The following is a 20,269-nucleotide window of genomic DNA, read 5'->3' on the forward strand; positions in this document are numbered from 1 at the left end:
TAATTCTTCTCCTCACACTTGCCATTCGTCTTTTAATGATTTTTCTTCACCACCACTTCCCTCTTCTCCTCCTCTTAATTCCATTTTCAATGATCTCATTACATCAGAAAATCAACTAGGATTTCTAAAACTCCTAGTTATCTTAAAAATTATTCTTACAAACTGTCACCTAAAATTGTTTTACAGTCACATTGGTGCAATCTGGTTCTGTATCACTCTGTGCCCACTTCACACCAGTGTTTCATTTCTCATATCTCTTCTCTCAAAGAGCCAACATCTTTTCAAGAAGCTTATTTAGACCCTAATTGGTGTGATGCTATGCACAAAGAACTTCTTGCTCTTATTAATGATCATACATGGGATGTTGTACCATTTCCCCCTGGGAAGAAGCCTATTGGATGAAAATGGGTCTTTAAAGTCAAGCTCAAATCAGATGGCTCTCTTGAAAGATATAAAGCTAGGTTGGTAGCTAAGGGGTACAATCAGAAGTATGGTGTTGACTACCTCGAGACTTTCTCTCTTGTGGTTAAAATGGCCAGTGTTAGGTGTTTGATTGCTTTAGCTGCTAGTAAGGGTTGGGATATGTTTCAATTGGATGTTAATAATGCCTTCTTGCATGGAGATCTTCAGGTGTACCTAATCCTAACAATCTTGTTTGCAAGTTAAAAAATCCTTATATGGAGTAAAGCCTACATCAAGGCAATGGTTTGCCAAATTGGTTGCTGAGCTTTGTCATCAGGGTTTTAGTCAAAGTAAGAATGATTATTCTCTTTTTATAAAACATTATGGTGGGCATATCACTGTGGCAGTTGTCTATGTGGATGATACCATCCTAACCGAAGATGATCTTTCTAGCATTAATTCTTTAAAGTCTCATCTAGATTCCATGTAGCATCAAAGATCTTGGCAACCTGAGCTATTTATTGGGGATTGAAGTTGGTTATACAGAAGATGGTGTTGGTGTACACAACCCTAAGCCTGCCCTTACAACTCTTCCACTTCACCTCAAATTAAGTGCTTATGAAGGTCCTTTATTTTCTGATCCTGAATTGTACAAATGTCTAGTTGGAAAACTCAATTTCCTCACACACACTAGGCCAAATCTTTATTTTACTATGCAAACTTTGATCCAGTTCATGCATTGCCTTAGAGAGCCCCATTATCAAGCACTGCAACATGTCCTCAAATATATAGCTAGTACATCAAGTCAAGGGATTTTGTTGAAGGGTACACCTCATCTCTCTTTACAAGCCTTTTCTGAAAGTGACTAGGGTTCTTGTCCAGAAACTAGAAAATTAGTGACAGGTTATTTGCTACTCTTGGGATCTTCTCCTATCAGCTGGAGAAGTGAGAAGCAGAGTACAATTTACAAGTCACCTTCAGAAGCTGAATACAGAGCCATGGCCTCTGATTCTTCAGAACTTACCTTGTTGATCAGACTTCTCACTGAACTTGGTGCTGAATAACTTACACCAGTCATCCTTCATCGTAACAATCAAAGTGCTCTTCACATTGCAAAGAATCCCGTCTTTCATGAAAAGACCAAGTACATAGAAATTGATTGTCATTTCACTTGAGACAAAGTACTAGAAGGTCTCTTACAACTGGCTTATCTTCCCACCAACAACCAACTTGTTGATGTTCTTACTGAGATTCTGCCATCTACACAGTTTTAGTCTCTGATTTCCAAGCTAGGAATGCTTAATCCTCCCTAACTTGAGGGGGGTTATTGATATATAACTAGTTAAGTCTAGTTAGATTAGCTTAACTATAGTTGTCTTGTTTAAGAGGTTGTTATTACTTTGTAAATGTAAATGCTTTCCCTCCTTAAAAATTTTAATAACAAGGTTTCATTTCTTCAATTCTGTTGTTCTCTTTCTGTCTAAAACATGACTGAGCTGACTTTAATGGCTGAAAGAAGTTCAAATTAACATTGGTACAATGTTCCATTTATAATGAACTCATAAACAAGCAGCGGGAATTCTGTCTCTAAACAACAACCCAGTAATTTGACCACACTACGGTGATTGACTAGAGATAGAATAACCATTTCATTAATAAATTGTTCCAACTAGCTCTTATCAACCTTCTTAGATTTCTTAATGGCCACAATTCTGCCATCCACTAGCATTCCTTTGTATACCATACCTTGTCCTCCTTGCCCAAGTATTCTATCTTCACTAAAATTATTTGTGGCTTTCTCTAACTCACGAAAACCAAAAATTGTAGTTTTTTCAACAATACCGCCGTCAGATGAGATTTGTTGTTGGAATAGTAAACCACCGGTTCTTTCAAAGCATTTGGCTTTCTCATTTGCCTCTTTTACCCTCTTCACCAATCTATAAAGCTAATAGAAAACTAGGAGCAATATCACAAATCCTGTGCTTATGCTGAATCCTAAAAAGAAATAGAACATACATTAAAACATGCAAAAACTTTAAATCTTAAGCTTCTATGAGTGTGGAGAATTATTTCCTCGTTAAAGTCATGACAATCATCAAGTAGCCATTGACTTTGTTATTAAAGCAGTCCCAATAATAGACATGCACTTTCCAAGATTAGTTATCCTAAGATCAAAAGCCTTGTGACTCCCACCAGAAAATTTTGAAGAATTTACCATAAAAGGAAAGCAAGAATTTTGGACATCCTGACATGGAGGTGAATTTGTGATACAACGAGACTAGTGATTGCATGGGCGGATCAAGGATTTTAGACCTGGAGGAGCCAAATATATACGACTAATATGATAAATAAAAACATTCACAAAATTACCCACAAAAAAATATTTTACTTATTTCAATCACAATATAAATGTTATTCTAAAATCTAAATAAAATCTTACAACTGTTCGCGTCGAGTTTTCATATTTTAAAATTGATCTACAAGATCAACTAGGCTTACTGTCAAAAATAAATCTTTCTCTATAAAACAAACCAAACAATCATTGAGTAACTGATCTCCCATAGCGCTACGCAATTTGTTTTTTATTGTATTCATTCCTGAAAATACTCTTTCGACACTTGTTGTCGCCACAATAAGATGCAACACTAACTTTAGAAGGAGATATACTCTTAAATGTGTTTCGTACTTTATAGTCTCAACAAGTTTCATGGAAAGCTCACTAAGGTTCTTAAAGATTGAAAATCTATCCTTGCTCTGAAGATCAACAATGAAATTTCGAAGTGAGTCTTCCATAAAAGAAAGTTCAACTACTGGAAATTCACTAGGATAAAATTCAACCAGTCGTCTCAACTTTCTTATGTCAAACGAAGAAAACTGGTTAGCATGACTAAAGGAAGACATACATATAAATAATTCCTTGCTTTTCTCATCGAACCGGTTTTCAAGTTCTTTGTAATTGTAGATCAATGGCGCTCAGAAAAACTTCAGCTCGGAAGTGATGAAGATTTGTTACTTGTGGTCTACTACCACGAAACTCCTTCTGCCAGGGTGCACATATTTTTCCTCCGTATTAGGAATCTCAATCTCATACTTAATCATAATTAAATGAATATTATTCATATGAGTTTCCCATCCATTATCTCTGAGATTTTGCAAATTTATCTTAGTCACGTCTACCATTTTCATTGCATTCACTATGTCTTGGTCACTTTTTTGAAAAGCCATGTTCAACTCATTAGTAATCGCAAATATACTTTTCATCAAATGTGCCATAAAAATAAAGTCAAATGACATCCACAAGTGTGTCAGTGATTCAGCTCGATTCCGGTCAACACTATCAGAAATATCCCCAATGGCATCAAGTGATTCAAGAATTGTTGGATATAAATTAAGGACATTCAAAATTGTTTTAAAATGAGATCCCCAACGCGTATTGCCTGGCCTACTCAAACTAAGCTCCTGATTTAAGCCAGTTCCAGATTCAAGTTGACCAAGAGATAATGTCGCTACCACACGTTCTGCTTGTTTTTCTCATTTGGGTGAAACACCCACAAAATTCAGTAAAGGTGCAAGTACATCAACAAACAGCCAACCACAATCAGCATTTTTCTTTGCAACGGCAACAAGTGTCAATTGAAGTTGGTGAGAGAAAACAATGAACACAATATGCAGATGGAGATTCGTTTAAAATTAAAGTTTTAAGGCCATTAATTACACCTTGCATATTGCTAGCACCATCATAACCTTGCCCGCGCACTCTAGAAAGAGTTAGAGAGTGCTCAATTAGTTTCAACTCAATTGCTTCTTTCAATGTCATAGATGTGGTATTAGCAACAAGTACAACACCAAGAAAACGCTCCATAACTTCACCTCTTTTATTAACATATCGCAAACAAAGAGCCATTTGTTCTTTATCAATAATATCCGCAGACTTGTTGGCAAGAATAACAAAAAAATCTCCATAAAGTTCTCATAATTGCTTTAGTTGTCTCTGTTGCACAAGCATTAATAATATCCTTTTGAATTGAAGGAGCTGTCATTTGACTATTACCCAGTGCATTTTTTAAAACAACTTTATCAACATCTTTTTTTTCAGAGGGAAGAAATTTTAAAAGTTCAACGAAGTTACCTCTATTAGAGGCAATGGCGCATTCATCATGGCCACGAGTAGGCAAGCCTTGAAGCAGAAGCCACTTCAAACATTTAATATAAGCTTATAATCGCTTCCGATATTTAATCTTGCTTTCTTCTGATTGATCAGCAAAGAGAGGTGGAAGACTTGCTTTTTGTTTTTTAAAATCTTAAAGAGAACGCACAACATTATTATGAGCAGTCTTATGCCCTCCAACATGCTTCTCGTATGCTTCCGAATCCTTCATTAACAAATGCATCTCCTCCGGGTGTGTTTTCTTCCTTGAATAAATAGCAAGGAAAGCAAAAAACTGCATCCTTTTCAACATTGTACTCAAGCCATGATTTATACTTCTTTCACCAATTTTCATTAAATCGACGAGGTTTGTCCCAAAAAAATCTATAAGGGAACTCATGATTTGTTGGTTGACAAAGTTTTCTTTGAGAAGTATAAACCCTCTGAACTATATCTTGATCATCTGGATGAAAATCGCGAATTTTCTTCCTTTTGCCTGGATGTTGAGGAAGATTAGTAGCATCCACTTTAGTTAATCTTATTTGTTCATTCGCGGCTTGAGGCTCAGGATTTGTATTAACTCTAACATCTGTTTCATCTCTTTGATTTTGTGGAATATTATTAGTTTCTTGAGTTGACAGGTTATTGATTGGTGGACAAAAATTTGTTTCAGATTGGTGAGGATTTGGCATAGAGGGATCTCCATTATCTACGTTAATTCTTTTTGAAAAGAAACTTGAAATATCCTTTTGTTTTGTTCTCTTCATTCTGATTTTTAAAAAAAACGTTAGTTAGTTCATAAATATAATCAATCTAATAATAAGACAATAATACAACATTAAAATTATACAATCTACAAATTAAATCAAAATCACTGTGCTTCGATGTTTAACTTGCTCAACAACTGAAATACAATGACAAACTTTCAAGGGAACTTGCAAATCCAAATTAAAAAAAATTTGTTGGATACAATAGGAAGTTTCAATGAAAATGATGTTACTTCAAATTGGAAACGAGAAATTTGAATTGGTTAGCCATATTTGGCTTACTAGTTTTAGAGCTCTCATAACGGGGTTAAATTTCTTGAGCCAAACAAAGCCAAAGTATTAACAGACAAATATTATTTAATGAAGTATTTCCAACCAGTGTTATCAAGAGATATTTTTAGAGATCATGATTGTTACAACTACGAATGAGATAAGATCCATTGTTGTTTGTTCCTTAAAAAAAGGTTGTCAAATTCAGATATGTATAGAGGCCATCAACTCATAAGACGTGGTAGCCAGTAAAATGATGACAATGAAACTAGAAGACCCACAATGTGCTTAGCATGGGGAAGCTTTGGATGTATATATAATTAGAAGTGTATAACCACTCCAGAATTTAGGTGCTATCATGTTATGTCAAAAGAAAAGCAGCAAAACACATATGCATAATTGCATATCTATTGTAAAAGATGGAAATATTGGAATGGACAATTTTGTTTAATAAAATCAAGCAATTTAATGATGAAAGATGGATGAAGAGGACAATAGAACAGATAGGGATTGTACTTAAGTAGCAACAAACTCTCAATACAACCCCTATGGCCCTATTGTTGGAGACAGCGGAAGTATAATGTGTAAAATGATAGAAAAACTACAAAATAATATATGTGAAATAAGCAGAACTGCAGCACCTACTTTATATAATGACTTAATAGAGAATGCTTAATCAATAAGCATATTATAATATGTGTAGATTATATTATATTATTATATAACTTGATGCATCATTACAATATATATAATAAATCTTCATGCTAAAATATGATAGGTAATAAATATAGTTTTATCCTAGGCCTTAAACTTTATTTAGTTTTTACTATTTTTGATAGTGGTGTCTCCTTAGCTTTCTCTTAAGCTAAGATTACTACATTGCAAAGAACTTCTCACAAATTCCCCTCTTAATTTGCAATGTTCAACATAGTCTTGAATTTTTCGAACTTTTCTTTGGTTATGGCTTTGGTAAGCATATCTGCTGGCTGATCACTTGTATTAATAAATTCAAGCCTTATTTCTTCTTCATTGACTAAGTCACGTATAAAGTGATGTCGAATCTCGATGTGTTTACTTCTAACATGAAACACTGGATTTTTTGTCATAGCAATTGCGGACATATTGTTGCAAAAGATTGTTGTTGAGTTCTCTTGCTTCGTACCCAAATCTTTTAAAATTCTTCTTAACCAAACCGCTTCACATGCTACTTCAGTGGCTGACATATATTTAGCTTCTGCTGAAGAAAGTGCTATAGTTTGTTGCTTCTTTGAATGCCACGATATTATCTTAGTGCCTAAACAAAAAATGTTAGCTGATATACTCTTGTGATCATCTATAGAACCAACCCAATCACTATCTGTATACCCAATTAATTCATCAATTTCTTGAATTCAATTGCTTAGGCCTATTTTCTTAATACCTTGAAGATAACGTAAGATCCTTTTTGTAGCAGCAAAATGAAGTGTGCTAGGATTATTCATAAATCTTGATACCATATTCACTGCTTGAGCTATGTCATGCCTCGTATGACATGTTTATCTTATATTGATTTTTCCTTCATATATATGCATGACTTGTTTGTTAAGGGGAATTAATCCACATCATTTATTATTTAATTTGTGATAAGCATCATTTGTTTGTCATCATCAAAAAGGGGGAATATTCTTGAGTCATGTAGTGTTTTGATGATTGGAAACAAATGATGATTATCTAACTAACATGTATATTTGAGATGTGCATATTATATTAACATAGAACAAGTCATGGAAGGTTAAATATATCACATCATGAGGAGTTCCTAGCCGAAGTCCAATAAGTGAAGCTCCTGAGAAAGAAATCCGAAGAAAGTTAAAGTTCCTAGAAGAGTTCCTAGAAGGAACACAAAGAGAGAAGTTCCTAGGTATATCCTAAAAGGAACATTAAATATACAGTTCCTGAGTAGGAGCAGCTCCTGAGCTGGAGCAGTTCTTGAGTGGAAGAGTTCCTAAGTGAGAGCAGTTCCTGCGTGGGAGTAGTTCCTGAATGGGAGCAGTTCGTATGTGGAAGAGTTCCTGCGTGAAAGAGTTCCTGCGTAAAAGAGTTCCTTAATAGGAGCAGTACTTGAAGTTTCAAAGTTGAAACAAGAAGTTTCCGAGCAACAACAACTGTTCTTGAGCAGCAAGAATTATAAGAGCAAAGAACCTGAAAGGAACTAGCACGTCGGAGTTCCATAGGTGGAGCTATCAACTTGCGGTTCTTGAGTTGGAGCAGCATGGAGCATGAAGGCAGAAAATATGAGTTTATTTTCTAGGATTCATGTAAGTATATGGAAACGTTAAAGGTAATGGAACAACATGTCAAAAGGAACTTATGGAACTTAGAGTAAAACATATCTAAGAGTCATTGAGTATGTAGTATATTATTATCTTAATCTATAGGATTTATTTAGAGTTTGTTTCCTAATAAATCTCTACTTGAGTACTTGTTTTTAAATAATATACATTAGTTGTTTTAGGATAAGTTTTAGTTTTTAAATAAAAGATAAGATTTTAAAATAATAATTTTAAATAAATTCGGTTTCAATTTAGGATACTGATTTTATATCTTTAGTTTATTTAATCTTATCCTATTAGTTCTTGAAAAATAAAAAAGCCTAGATTTATATTTCGTATAATGAGTTTTGTGAGTATAAGAACTTAACGCGAGTTTCTGTACTCACATGAAGTCATGTACTTATGTCAAGTTTATGAAAAAAAATTTAGTAAAATATTTTTGCATAAGAAAATAGATAAAAAGTGAGTTTTGGAAAAGTATCTCTTGGATTATATTTTGATAAAACATTGCTTTCCCAAGTATTTATTTTCTTTTTGTTTCCTATTTTTACTCTAACTACTTTATTATAAACGTGACACAAGTCGTGCCCAAGAACTTGACTGCTTCTTCCCCAAGTTTCTCCCAACGTACTGATCATGGGTTAGTGGAGAAATAAGTGGAAGTAGTGCTCAAGTCTTGAGCATACTATAAATAGAGGCTTATGTATTCATTTTAAGTTGTCTGACTGGAGTATTTCAATAGTGTTAGACTTATGTCATTCCATAAGTTTGGCTTAAGGAATAGCGTTAAAAACGAATTGTATTTTCTATTCCTTGTTTGAGTCAGTTCATGTGAGTTCCAAGTTCCTACGAGTGTCATGTTCCTTTATATTTATTCGGTTTATATATACTAGAGTTAAATCAAATTATCGATCGTCTATATTTGAGTTCGGGGTCCAAGGGTTTGAGTGAACTCTTGTAATGGGAACTTGGTAAAGGGTTTGAGTGAATTCTTGTATCAAGTTCGAGTTAGGAACTTGAGTATGTTCGAATTAGGAACTTGAGTAAGTTCTTGTTGTTTATGCGTAGACTTGGGGTGAAGTCTATCCAGGGGTGAAGGGTTTGAATGAACCTGTTGTAAAGAGTTGTGGGAACTCTTGAGGGACTTAGAGTTAAGTCTAGAGAGTCAAAGTTCCGAGTGGAACTTGTGAGAGAGTTGGAGTTCCGAGTGGAACATGTGAGGGAGTTGGACTTCCGAATGGAACTTGCGCATGTAATAGGTTGTAACAGAGGAGGTTCCTTATTATAGTGAAGAGTTTAAATCCTGAGGAGGTCGTGGTTTTCCTTCTTGTATTGAGATAAGAAGTTTCCACGTAAAAATCTCTCTTGCACTTTGAGTTTCTTATTACTTATGTTTCAAATTCCACATTATTAAGGCAATAAGTTCCACACTACAATTCACCCACCCTGTTCCTTCCGAGTTAACATCAGGGTTGGGAAGAGGGGGAGGGGGAGTTCCTGAATGGTGAGTACAGAGGGGTTGTGAGCGGGAAGAAGAGAGAAAGGGAGGTAAAAGAGAAAAAAATAAAGGGAGAAAGAGATTTACAGAAGAAAAGAGAAGCTTGAAAACAATTAATTTTACAACTTCAAGAGGTTATAGGTCTTACAGTTTGACATGAGCAAATCATGTCAAAAGGTTGCATTATGTTATTCCCCTAGGAACACTACAAGAGGGGGTTGAATTGTAGGTGTGTAAATAAACGTAACTTTTTGCGGAAATTAAAACTTAAACGAATAAACAAGCTAAAGGAACACAAGGGATTTTTACGAGGAAAAACTTCTTGGGCCCAACAAGAAGAAACAACCTCGACCACTAGGGATTTTAAACTCAACACTTTCACTAATTAGGCCAAACAACTCTGTTACAACCTAATTCTAACTCGAGCCACACCTTGAGTTCCTAAACTCAAGTTCCTGAACCACTGTTCCCTTAACAGCAGTTCCTCTCAACTTCACTCGAAGTTTTCTCACACATACAAGCTTCACTCAAAGCCTTCTCTTACAGAACTTCACTCAAAGTTCCCTTACCCCAAAAACCAAAATACAATTGATCGAAATAAGCTTAGTGGAATTAGAGTAAGAAGGCAAAGAACAAATGGCTATTATGAGAGAATGAAGGCACTGACACTTAATAAGTTAAACTCACTTAATTACTTAGTCAGACACAATTTGGAACTTATCTAGACTTCTATATTTATAGTGTTAATCATGAAGAACGTGGGATTAATAGAGTAACTGTTTAATCCATTTACCCATGATGTTCCTTCCCCTAAGGAACACGTTTTACATCATGTCCCATGATCCCATGAACTATAAATGAACGTGGATAAATGCAGCCATTACTCCTAAGTAATAGGAGTTCCTTGAGCTTATCCGAAAATCAGTTTTTAAAATACTTTTTATCTTTAAACTGAATTTTAATCTTTAAGAAAATAATATCTTTTAAAAATCTTTCTAACAACCGGATATTTATTTTCTTATTTTCCGAAAAATAAGATTTTTTTAAAACTGATTTTTAATCATTTGAAATTAGAATAACTAATTTCCTATAATTAGGCATGACTTACTCATATATTTTTAACCGTTTATAGTCACGCCTAAGTCTAGTTCCTTTTATTAACTAGTTCCTTTAACATATTTTAAGTGCCACTTAGTTTGTTCCTTACAAAGGAACAAACTCATTCTCAAATAACTGCCACAGTTCCTTACCATTCTTTCTTTGTTCCTTTACATTGGAACTAGAAAATAAAACGCCTAGCTTCTATTATTCTTGATCCAATGCTTGCTCCAGTATCAACATAGAAACTTCTTTACTTAGCCTTTGAAATCCTCTCTTGACTTCTTCATTGACTTCGTATTCTCCCAGTTCCTTGATTGATACCTTAAACACCATACACTTAAATAATTCATTAGTTCACTACTTAGTTTGTTCCTTTGTTTCTTTGTCATTATCAAAACTAGGGTTCAACAATTTCCCCCTTTTTGATGATGACAACAAAGGTACAAACTAAGGAAAATAACAAATAATAGTGAATGAAAATAAAACATAAAGAAGAAAATGAAAAATAAAACACAATTATGTGAGTAACTGAATTTTTGATTTTTCATTTACCTTAACCTTATTTTTAATTTTTTCAAAATTTTTTTCAAGTTTATGTACAGTTTGTTCCTTAAATCTCTTTTCCCCCTTTGTCATCCTCAAAAAGAATAGACTCTGCATGTATTGATGAATTGATTTAACACCTTAAGACCAATATCAAGCACCATTGTGGTTAAGTTAGAAAATCAAAGAGTAAACTTGCTCAAACATCAATCACAGAATACTAGTCATTCCAAGGAAGAAATTATGCAAAACATTTAGAAACATAGACAATATAGCAAAAGTCATTAGTTATATAGCACTTGTTCCATAACAAAACAAAGAAAGAAAAGAAAAAGGAAAACAAAAGTTGTGTTCCTTGATGAAAGAAACAGGAACAACAAAACAAAAAAAACTAAGAAAGGGAAGGGGAATGGTGTTCCTCTACAACTTCTTCTTCAACCACATCCTCCAATTTTTTCATCACCACCCATGATTGAGTCAACCTGTTCCTTCAGCTCCTCCAAGGACGAGCCATAGAGTCCATCTTCTTTTGCTGCGCAACCACGGTATCACTCAATTCTTCATAAGACTTTACATGTATCAGTTTTGGCATCCAAAGTCCAATGAAGATGATTGTAAAATTTTATCATATGTTGTGCAGGAAGGCAGACTTCATTAACCCAGTTAGATCATCCGGATTTCCTGTTCCTTACCCTTGGAACTGAGGCAGATGGGGGATGTTGTGAAGGAACTGGAGGGTTTAGTGGAAGGCTCATCTGTTCCAGGAATGGAAACAGAAGGTGAAGGGTGATAAATGGGAGGAAGAAATGGTGGTGTGGGTGGAAGAGTTGTGGAGGTGGAAGCAAAAGGATTTGGGCCTTTTATTTCATCCTTCAACTGCTCAAAACTGAAGGAACAGAGAAGGAAAGGTGAAATGGAGGGATTTTGTGAAAGGAACGAAGTTTGGGAGATGGTGGTGGAGTAGGTTCCTTGAGAGTGAGGGTACCTGTTCCTCATTATCCGAAAGGACTAAGGAGAGTCCTCGTTGGAAGGAACAGGAAACTGGAGCAATTTTTAACGAGTGCTCTTTCTCACTCTCGAGGAACAGAGGGTTTAGGCTTATGGCAATGTGTTTGCGCCTCTTAGGTTTCGGTTCCTCCGGTTAGGAACAGGGTTATCCAAGATAACGTCATTATCTTCTTCTAAGTCAGTTTTAGGCAGTTTTTTTTTTCCTGAGGAACTGGAAGCCATTCTTCCTTGAGTGAGAACACCTTCTTGGACAGACAACCAAGTCCATTTAGGGTCTTCTCATTCAAGATGTTCCCTTGTTTGACTCCTATGTGGTCCAACCCGTAAGTCTTACTTCAAATGATGAAGTAAAGAAGTTATCAAGGCACCGTACCCAATACACAATTGTTCTCAATACAGTGAGTTAAATGTTGAATGAAGAGGGAAGGGAAATTGATTTGTATGTGGTGGTCCAAGCAAAACATGTAACACATATCCAAGAGACCACTTCATTCCTCTTTTCAGTTCGAGGAATGAGTGCTCTCCAAACCAAGTTAAACAGACTTTGTGAAGGGGAGAGAGGTTATGGTTAAGTTTGTTTTGGCCAGCTGTTCCTCCAAAATATTCTAAGATTTTGTCTTGAGGAAAATTCGGAAAGGAAACAGTTCCTTTCCTTTTAAAATACAAATCAGTTCCTTTGCAAGGAACTTCCCATATCTTTGCAAAGTGCTTGATTAAACCTTATTTTCTTTCCTCTAACCAGTTGTGCAAGTTCCATTAGTATTAACAAAATTTGCACAAACTCATCCATAGCTAGAGGAACAGAGCATTATTAAAGGCGAATTCAAACAAGAATTCCATGCCTTGTTCCTTTAGAATGGAGGTTAATTCTGAAATTCATATTTTATTTGCCCATTCTAAATCGACGCAAAAACCCAAAACATACCTAGATTCACTTCGTTCGACCCTTTTCTTGGAAGACGAAGAAACAGTTCCTTTGGAAGGAACAGGGAGTTTCTTCTTCTTCCCCCTGAGATTGTTCCGGGGTTTCTTCTTCATCGTCTTCCCCAATCAATTTCTTCTACGCATGCTCCTTCTAGGAGATTCTAATTGCTGTTCCTCTATGGGGTTTTCTTGAATTATGTCGGTTTCAAGGGTTTTGTTGGAGATGAAGAAATTTCCATTTTTGAAGTGTCGGTTGTTTTTGATGTTGGAAAAGGTGAGTTTCTTGAAGTTTTTGCCATGATTTGATGAAGGTTTGGAGGTTTTTATGGAGTATCAAAGGGTGTGATGAGGTTTCGGTATTGGTGAAGATGAAGGATTGAGAGGAACACGGTTTCTTAGATGAATTAAGAAGGAAGTTTTGCATGTAATAGTAATTATGACACGCGGGAAAGAAATAAAGCAAAAAATAAATAAAAATAAAAAGGAAAACGAAAAGATAAAAGAACCAAGATTTAATTAAACTGGTTCCCCTTATTTTTGGGATTTTTCGGATTTTTCGGATTTTTATGAATTTTAATTTTTGAAAGAAAATAAATGCTAAGGAACTTGTGCTATAGGAACAACTAATGCTACATATCAATTCCTTCATATATGCATGTTTCTTGACCTTAGGAACAGTAAGGGGAGTATTATGTGACATTTGTGAGTTGTTTAATTTCTTTGATTTCATGTTTATGTTTTGCAACATTCCAATTTGCAATGGTCTTAGGCAATTAAACACAATTATTTTTAGCACACAAAGTCACTCAAATTGATTCAAACATGGGGGAATGACATAGGAACAATCACTTAATTTTTATTAACCTAACTCAAGCCTTAATTTTTCATATCTATCTCTTTGCAAAGGCTTAGTTAGATATCAGCAATCTGATAATCAGTTTGACAAAACTCAAGTTTAATCAAACCTTTTTCAACATTTTCTCTTAAAAAGTGATGTCTTATATGTATATGCTTTACTCTAGAATGATGCACTGGATCTTTAGATATACTAATAGCACTTGTATTGTCACAATAAATAGGAACACATTCAAAGTTTATTCCATAGTCACTAAGTTGTTGTTTTATCCAAAGCATTTGAGAGCAACATGCAGCAGCGCTACATATTCTGCTTCAGCAGTGGATAAAGCAACTGTGTTTTGTTTCTTGGTACTCCAAGAAACTAAACTATGACCAAGGAATTGTGCCATACCTGAGGTGCTTTTCCTATTACAAGATCTCCAGCATAATCTGCATCTGCATATCCTTTTAGTTCGAATGTATCACTTCTTGGATAGTAGAGTCCAAGATCATCTGTTCCTTTAAGATATCTAAGAATTCTCTTCACAGCAGTGAGGTGAGACTCCTTTGGATTTGCTTGAAATCTAGCACACAAACCAACACTGAAAGCTATGTCTGGACGACTAGCAGTTAGATACAAAAGTGAACCAATCATTCCTCTATATTTTGTTTGATCAACACTTGTTCCTATGGAGTCTTCATCTAATCTAGTTGAAGTTCCCATAGGAGTGTGATTTATCTTTGAATTTTCGAGGCCATATTTCTTTAATAGTTCCTTTATGTATTTTTGTTGGTGAACAATTATACCTTTTTCAGTTTGTTTGATTTGTAGTCCAAGAAAGAAATTTAACTCACCCATCATACTCATTTCAAATTCATTGCTCATGAGACTTAGAATTCTTTGCACAATGTTTCATTAGTAGCTCCGAATATGATGTCATCAACATATATTTGAACAAGCAAAATATCAGTTCCTTTAGATTTTAGGAACAAGGTTTTATCAACCTTTCCTCTTTTAAATTGTTTTCTAAAAGGAACTTTGATAATCTCTCATACCATGATCTAGGTGCTTGTTTTAACCCATAAAGAGCTTTATCAAGCTTGTAGACATGATTTGGGAGATTATTATTTTCAAAACCAGGGGGTTGTTCAACATATACATCTTCGTTTAGATAGCCATTTAAAAATGCACACTTAACATCCATTTGATATAATTTAAATCCCATGTAAGCAGCAAATGCAATTAAATTCTAATGGCTTCTAATCTAGCTACAGGAGCAAAGGTTTCTTCATAATCAATTCCTTCTTGTTGGTTATAACCTTTTACTACAAGTCTAGCTTTGTTTCTTACAATGGTTCCATATTCATCTAGTTTGTTTCTAAACACCCATTTTAAGCCAATTACTTTTTGTTGTTTAGATGAAGGAACTAGATGCCATACCTTGTTTCTTTCAAACTCATTTAATTCAGCTTGCATTGCAATAATCCAATCAGAGTCAGTTAAGGCTTCTTCATGATTTCTTGGTTCCATCATTGATAGGAACGCATGAAATGCACAAAAGTTCCTTAACTGAGATCTAGTTTGCGTACCTTTGGATATGTCGCTGATTATGAGTTCCACAGGATGTGACTTTTGTAATCTCCAAGGTTTTGGTTGAAACTCTCTTATAGGAACATGTTGTTCCTCATGAGTTCCTTGAGTAGATGAGGAACTCTGCTCAGTTGTTCCTCTGTTAGCCTCGGTGGACTCAGTTCCTTCATTTAGAGGAACAGGAGCATCTTCTCCTCCTTGAGGAACAGGAACATCATTGATTCATTATTTTCAATTCCTCGTTCCTTTCCTCTTTCACTTCTTCTTCTTCTTGTGAATCTTGTTCCTTGTCTGGTTGTGCTAACCCTATCTCATAGTCATCAACCTGTATGCTTGGATTATGTTTGTCAGATTCATCAAAGATTACATGAATGCTTTCTTCAACACACATAGTTCTTTGTTATATACTCTATAAGCTTTACTATGTGAGGAGTATCCTAAAAATGTTGCTTCATCACTCCTTGCATCAAATTTTCCAAGATTATCTTTTCCATTATTATGCACATAACATTTGCATCCAAATGTTCTAAAATAGGTGATTTTGGTTTCTTTCCAAATAAAGTTCATAAGGAGTTTTATTAATGATAGGTCTCATCATGGCACGATTAATTATGTGACAAGCAGTATTAACAGCTTCAGCCCAAAAGTTCCTTGGAAGTTCACTAGCAATTAACATGGTTCTAGACATTTCCTCCAAAGTTCTATTTTTCCTTTCTACAACACCATTTTGTTGTGGTGTTCTAGGGGCAGAAAAATTATGATCTAGGCCATTATCTCTGCTTAAGTCATCAAATTTATAATTTTCGAATTCCTTGCCATGATCTGATCTAATGTGCATTATTTTATGTCCACTTAGGTTTTGAACTCTTTTAGCAAAGACAAGGAACTCATCATAAGTTTCATCTTTACTAGAGAAAAATAACCCAAGTGTACCTAGAGTAGTCATCTACAATCACAAGTACATACCTCTTTCCACTTCTGCTTTGAATTCTCATGGGTCCACATAAGTCCATATGAATTAACTCTAATGGTTTAGTGGTACTTACAATCGTTTTAGATTTGAAAGAGGATCTTACTTGTTTACCTCGTGCACATGCATCACAAACTTGATCAATATGAAATTTTATGGATGGTAATCCTAAAACAAGTCTTTTGATCTAAGTTTCTCAAGTAATGAAAAGCTAGCATGTCCTAGACGCTTGTGCCATAGAAGTGAATCATCTTCAATAACACTAAGACAAGTTAAATTGATTTGAGGAACAAGGTCTAGATCCACAATGTATGTGTTCCCTTTCCTTGTTCCTTCCAAGATAACCTTCTTAGTTTTAATGTTGATGATTAAGCATTTTTCTTTCAAAATTTTACAGTATTTCCTTTGTCACAGAATTGAGAAATGCTTAATAGATTATGTTTTAGACCTTCAACTAAAAATACATTTTCAATGGAGTGTAATGGTGACTTACCGACCTTACCCATAGCAACATGTTACCTTTCTTATTATCACCAAATGTTACACTCCACCTTCATAGGTTGTGAGTGAGAGAAACTTCGTTTTGTCTCCTGTCATGTGCTTGGAACAACCACTATCGAGATACCAAGTGTTGTTCCCCCTCACTCCAACCTGCAAAAATCAACTAGTTGTTAGTTGAAGGAACCCCATCTTTCGTGGGTTCCTGTTCTTGACTAGGATTTGTTTTGACAACCCATTTTTTCTTACTTATTGTCACATTTTTCCCAATCATCTCAGATTTTAGTTGACATTGATTTATGTAATGACCTACCTTGCCACAATACATACAAATTATCACTAGGTAGATCAACATATTTCTTTGTCTTGTTCCTTTTCTTGTAGTTTTCAAAACCAAGACCTTCCTTCCTTTGGTCTGTGGTTTCTCAATCCACTTAGGAACTTTCATGATTTTGCCTCTGTTCCTTGCGACAACCAGTTCCTTTTTAAGATTACAGATCTGTTCCTTTAAAATATTTTCTCTTTATTTATTTTTTCAATCTCAGATCTGTATCCTTTCAAAGGGGTTGATCTTATATCAAAGGAACTCAGAACAGGGACAAATTCCTTCAAGTGTGAAATCTCTAAATTAATTAGATAATTTTCATTTTTCAAACTTCATAACATTCTTTGATTTTTAAGTTTTTATCAAAAATCAAAAATCTTGTTTCGACATCTGTTCTCATTTTCTTAAGCCATTCTATGTGTTCCTTGCAAACTTTAAGGCTTGTTCCGTTTGTTCAGTTTTTCACGTTCATCTCTACATTCAAGAATTGCATCATAAAGAACATCAATATGTTTCAGCCTAGTTTTACCGTCTAAGTCTGACTCAAGACCATGTTGATTTACCTCAACCTTTTCTTCATCTTCTTTTTCGTCAGTGTTTGGCATGAGGCAAAGGTTTGCTGTTTCTTCAGTTGGTTTTTCCTCTTCTTCTTCCGTCTCTGAATCTCCCCAAGCAGCTATCATAGCTTTGCGCACATTTGCCTTAGAGAAGGGTGCTTTTGATTCTTTGTTCCTTTCAGCAAAGCGTTCCTTGTTCCTTTCTTTGGTTTTGTCATTTTCCCAAAGAGGACATTCCTTGATGAATTTTGTACTACCACATTTATGACAAGCAGCTTTGTTAGAAAATTTCTTAGTTTTACCTTTGAAGTTTCCATTCTTCATGTTCCTGTACATCTTTCGAAATTTTCGAACCATGAGGGCTGCTTCTTCTTCTTCTGAGTCGAATCATCTTCATCATCTGCTTTGAGAGCAATTGATTTTGATTTGGAGCTTTCACCATATTCAGTATCAAGGTGAAGCTCATGAGTCATAAGTGACCCTGCCAGCTGTTCTAAGTTGAACTTAGTGAAGTCTTTTGTTTCTTGAAGAGCAGTGACTTTAGCCATCCATCTGTCCTTAGGAAGACTCCTAAGAACCTTTCGAACCTGTTCCTCAGATGAAATAAACTTTCCAAGAGAAGCCAACTCATTAATAATGTTAGTAAAACGAGTAAACATGTCTCGGATGCTTTCTTTGGATTTCATGCAGAACAGTTCATATTGATTCATAAGTAAATCAATTTTCGATCTTTTAACTTCATTAGTTCCTTCGTGGGTTACTTTAGTAAATCCCATATTTGCTTTGCGGATTTGCATCCCATGATCCTATTATGTCATGGGGTCCAAGTCCACAATGCAACAATTTAATAGCCATGGCATTTACTTCCATTTTTTCAAAATCATATTTGTCATAATCAGAGAGGGGTTTTAGAGTTACCTCATTTTTTCATTTGTAGTTGTGACTTCGAAATCACCAACTTCAATGACTCTCCATACCTGATAGTTTTCAGCTTTGATGAATATCTCCATGCGGTTCTTCCAATAGTTGTAGTACTTCCCATTGAACATAGGAGGCCTTTGAGTGGAATAACCTTCTTCAAGTTTCTCGGTGGTATTCATTGTTCCTTGGATCTTTTTCTCAATAGGGTTTCCTATCTTACGTGAGTTCTAGCTCTGATACCAATTGTTATTTCCCTAGGAACACTACAAGAGGGGGGGTGAATTGTAGGTGTAGAAATAAACGTAACTTTTTGCGGAAATTAAAACTTAAACGAATAAACAAGCTAAAGGAACACAAGGGATTTTTACGAGGAAAAACTTCTTGGGCCCAATAAGAAAAACAACCTCGACCACTAGGGATTTTAAACTCAACACTTTCACTAATTAGGCCAAACAACTTTGTTACAACCTAATTCTAACTCGAGCCAACCTTGAGTTCCTAAACTCAAGTTCCTGAGCCACTGTTCCCTTAACAGCAGTTCCTCTCAACTTCACTCGAAGTTTTCTCACACATACAAGCTTCACTCAAAGCCTCTCTCTTACAGAACTTCACTCAAAGTTCCCTTACCCCAAAAACCAAAATACAATTGATCGAAATAAGCTTAGTGGAATTAGAGTAAGAAGCAAAGAACAAATGGCTATTATGAGAGAATGAAGGCACTGACACTTAATTAGTTAAACTCACTTAATTACTTAGTCAGACACAATTTGGAACTTATCTAGACTTCTATATTTATAGTGTTATCATGAAGAACGTGGGATTAAAACTAGAGTACATGTTTAGTCCATTAACCATGATGTTCCTTCCCCTAAGGAACACGTTTTCACATCTGTCCCATGATCCCATGAAACTATAAATGAACGTGGATATTTTTCAGCCATTACTCCTAAGTAATAGGAGTTCCTTGAGCTTTATCCGAAAATCAGTTTTATAAAAATACTTTTTATCTTTAAAACTGAATTTTTAATCTTTAAGAAAATAATATCTTTTAAACAAAATCTCTCTAACAACCGGATATTTATTTTCTTAATTTTCCGAAAAATAAAATCTTTTTCTTAAACAGATTTTCTTTTTAAAACTGATTTTATCATTTGAAATTAGATATAACTAATTTCCTATAATTTAGGCATGACTTACTCAAATATATTTTTAACCGTTTATATTGTTGCACGCCTAAGTCTAGTTCCTTTTATTAACTAAGTTCCTTTAACATATTTGTTTAGTGCCACTTAGTTTGTTCCTTACAAAGGAACAAACTCTCATTCTCAAATAGACTGCCACAGTTCCTTACCATTCTTTCTTTGTTCCTTTGCATTGGAACTAGAAAATAAAACGCCTAGCTTCTGTTCTTCTTGATCCAATGCTTGCTCCAGTATCAACATAGAAACTTCTTTACTTAGCCTTTGAAATCCTCTCTTGACTTCTTCATTGACTTTGTATTCTCCCAGTTCCTTTTATTGATACCTTAAACACCATACACTTAAATAACTCATTAGTTCACTACTTAGTTTGTTCCTTTGTTTCTTTGTCATTATCAA

At 34.9% G+C, this 20,269-nt stretch overlaps 1 protein-coding gene across 1 annotated transcript; it reads right to left on the reverse strand.

The window, feature by feature from the left end:
• Window positions 1-3,411: 3,411 nt before the first annotated feature.
• Window positions 3,412-4,306, reverse strand: LOC125498715 (uncharacterized). The gene is made up of 2 exons (XM_048646975.1): window positions 4,120-4,306; window positions 3,412-3,920 (listed from the first exon to the last, which is right to left on the reverse strand). Exons 1-2 carry the CDS (start codon window positions 4,304-4,306, stop codon window positions 3,412-3,414), a joined length of 696 nt encoding a protein of 231 aa, XP_048502932.1.
• Window positions 4,307-20,269: the final 15,963 nt, after the last annotated feature.

The sequence above is a fragment of the Beta vulgaris genome, chromosome 6 (genome assembly GCF_026745355.1).
Source record: "Beta vulgaris subsp. vulgaris cultivar EL10 chromosome 6, EL10.2, whole genome shotgun sequence".
NCBI classification, from domain to species: domain Eukaryota; kingdom Viridiplantae; phylum Streptophyta; class Magnoliopsida; order Caryophyllales; family Amaranthaceae; genus Beta; species Beta vulgaris.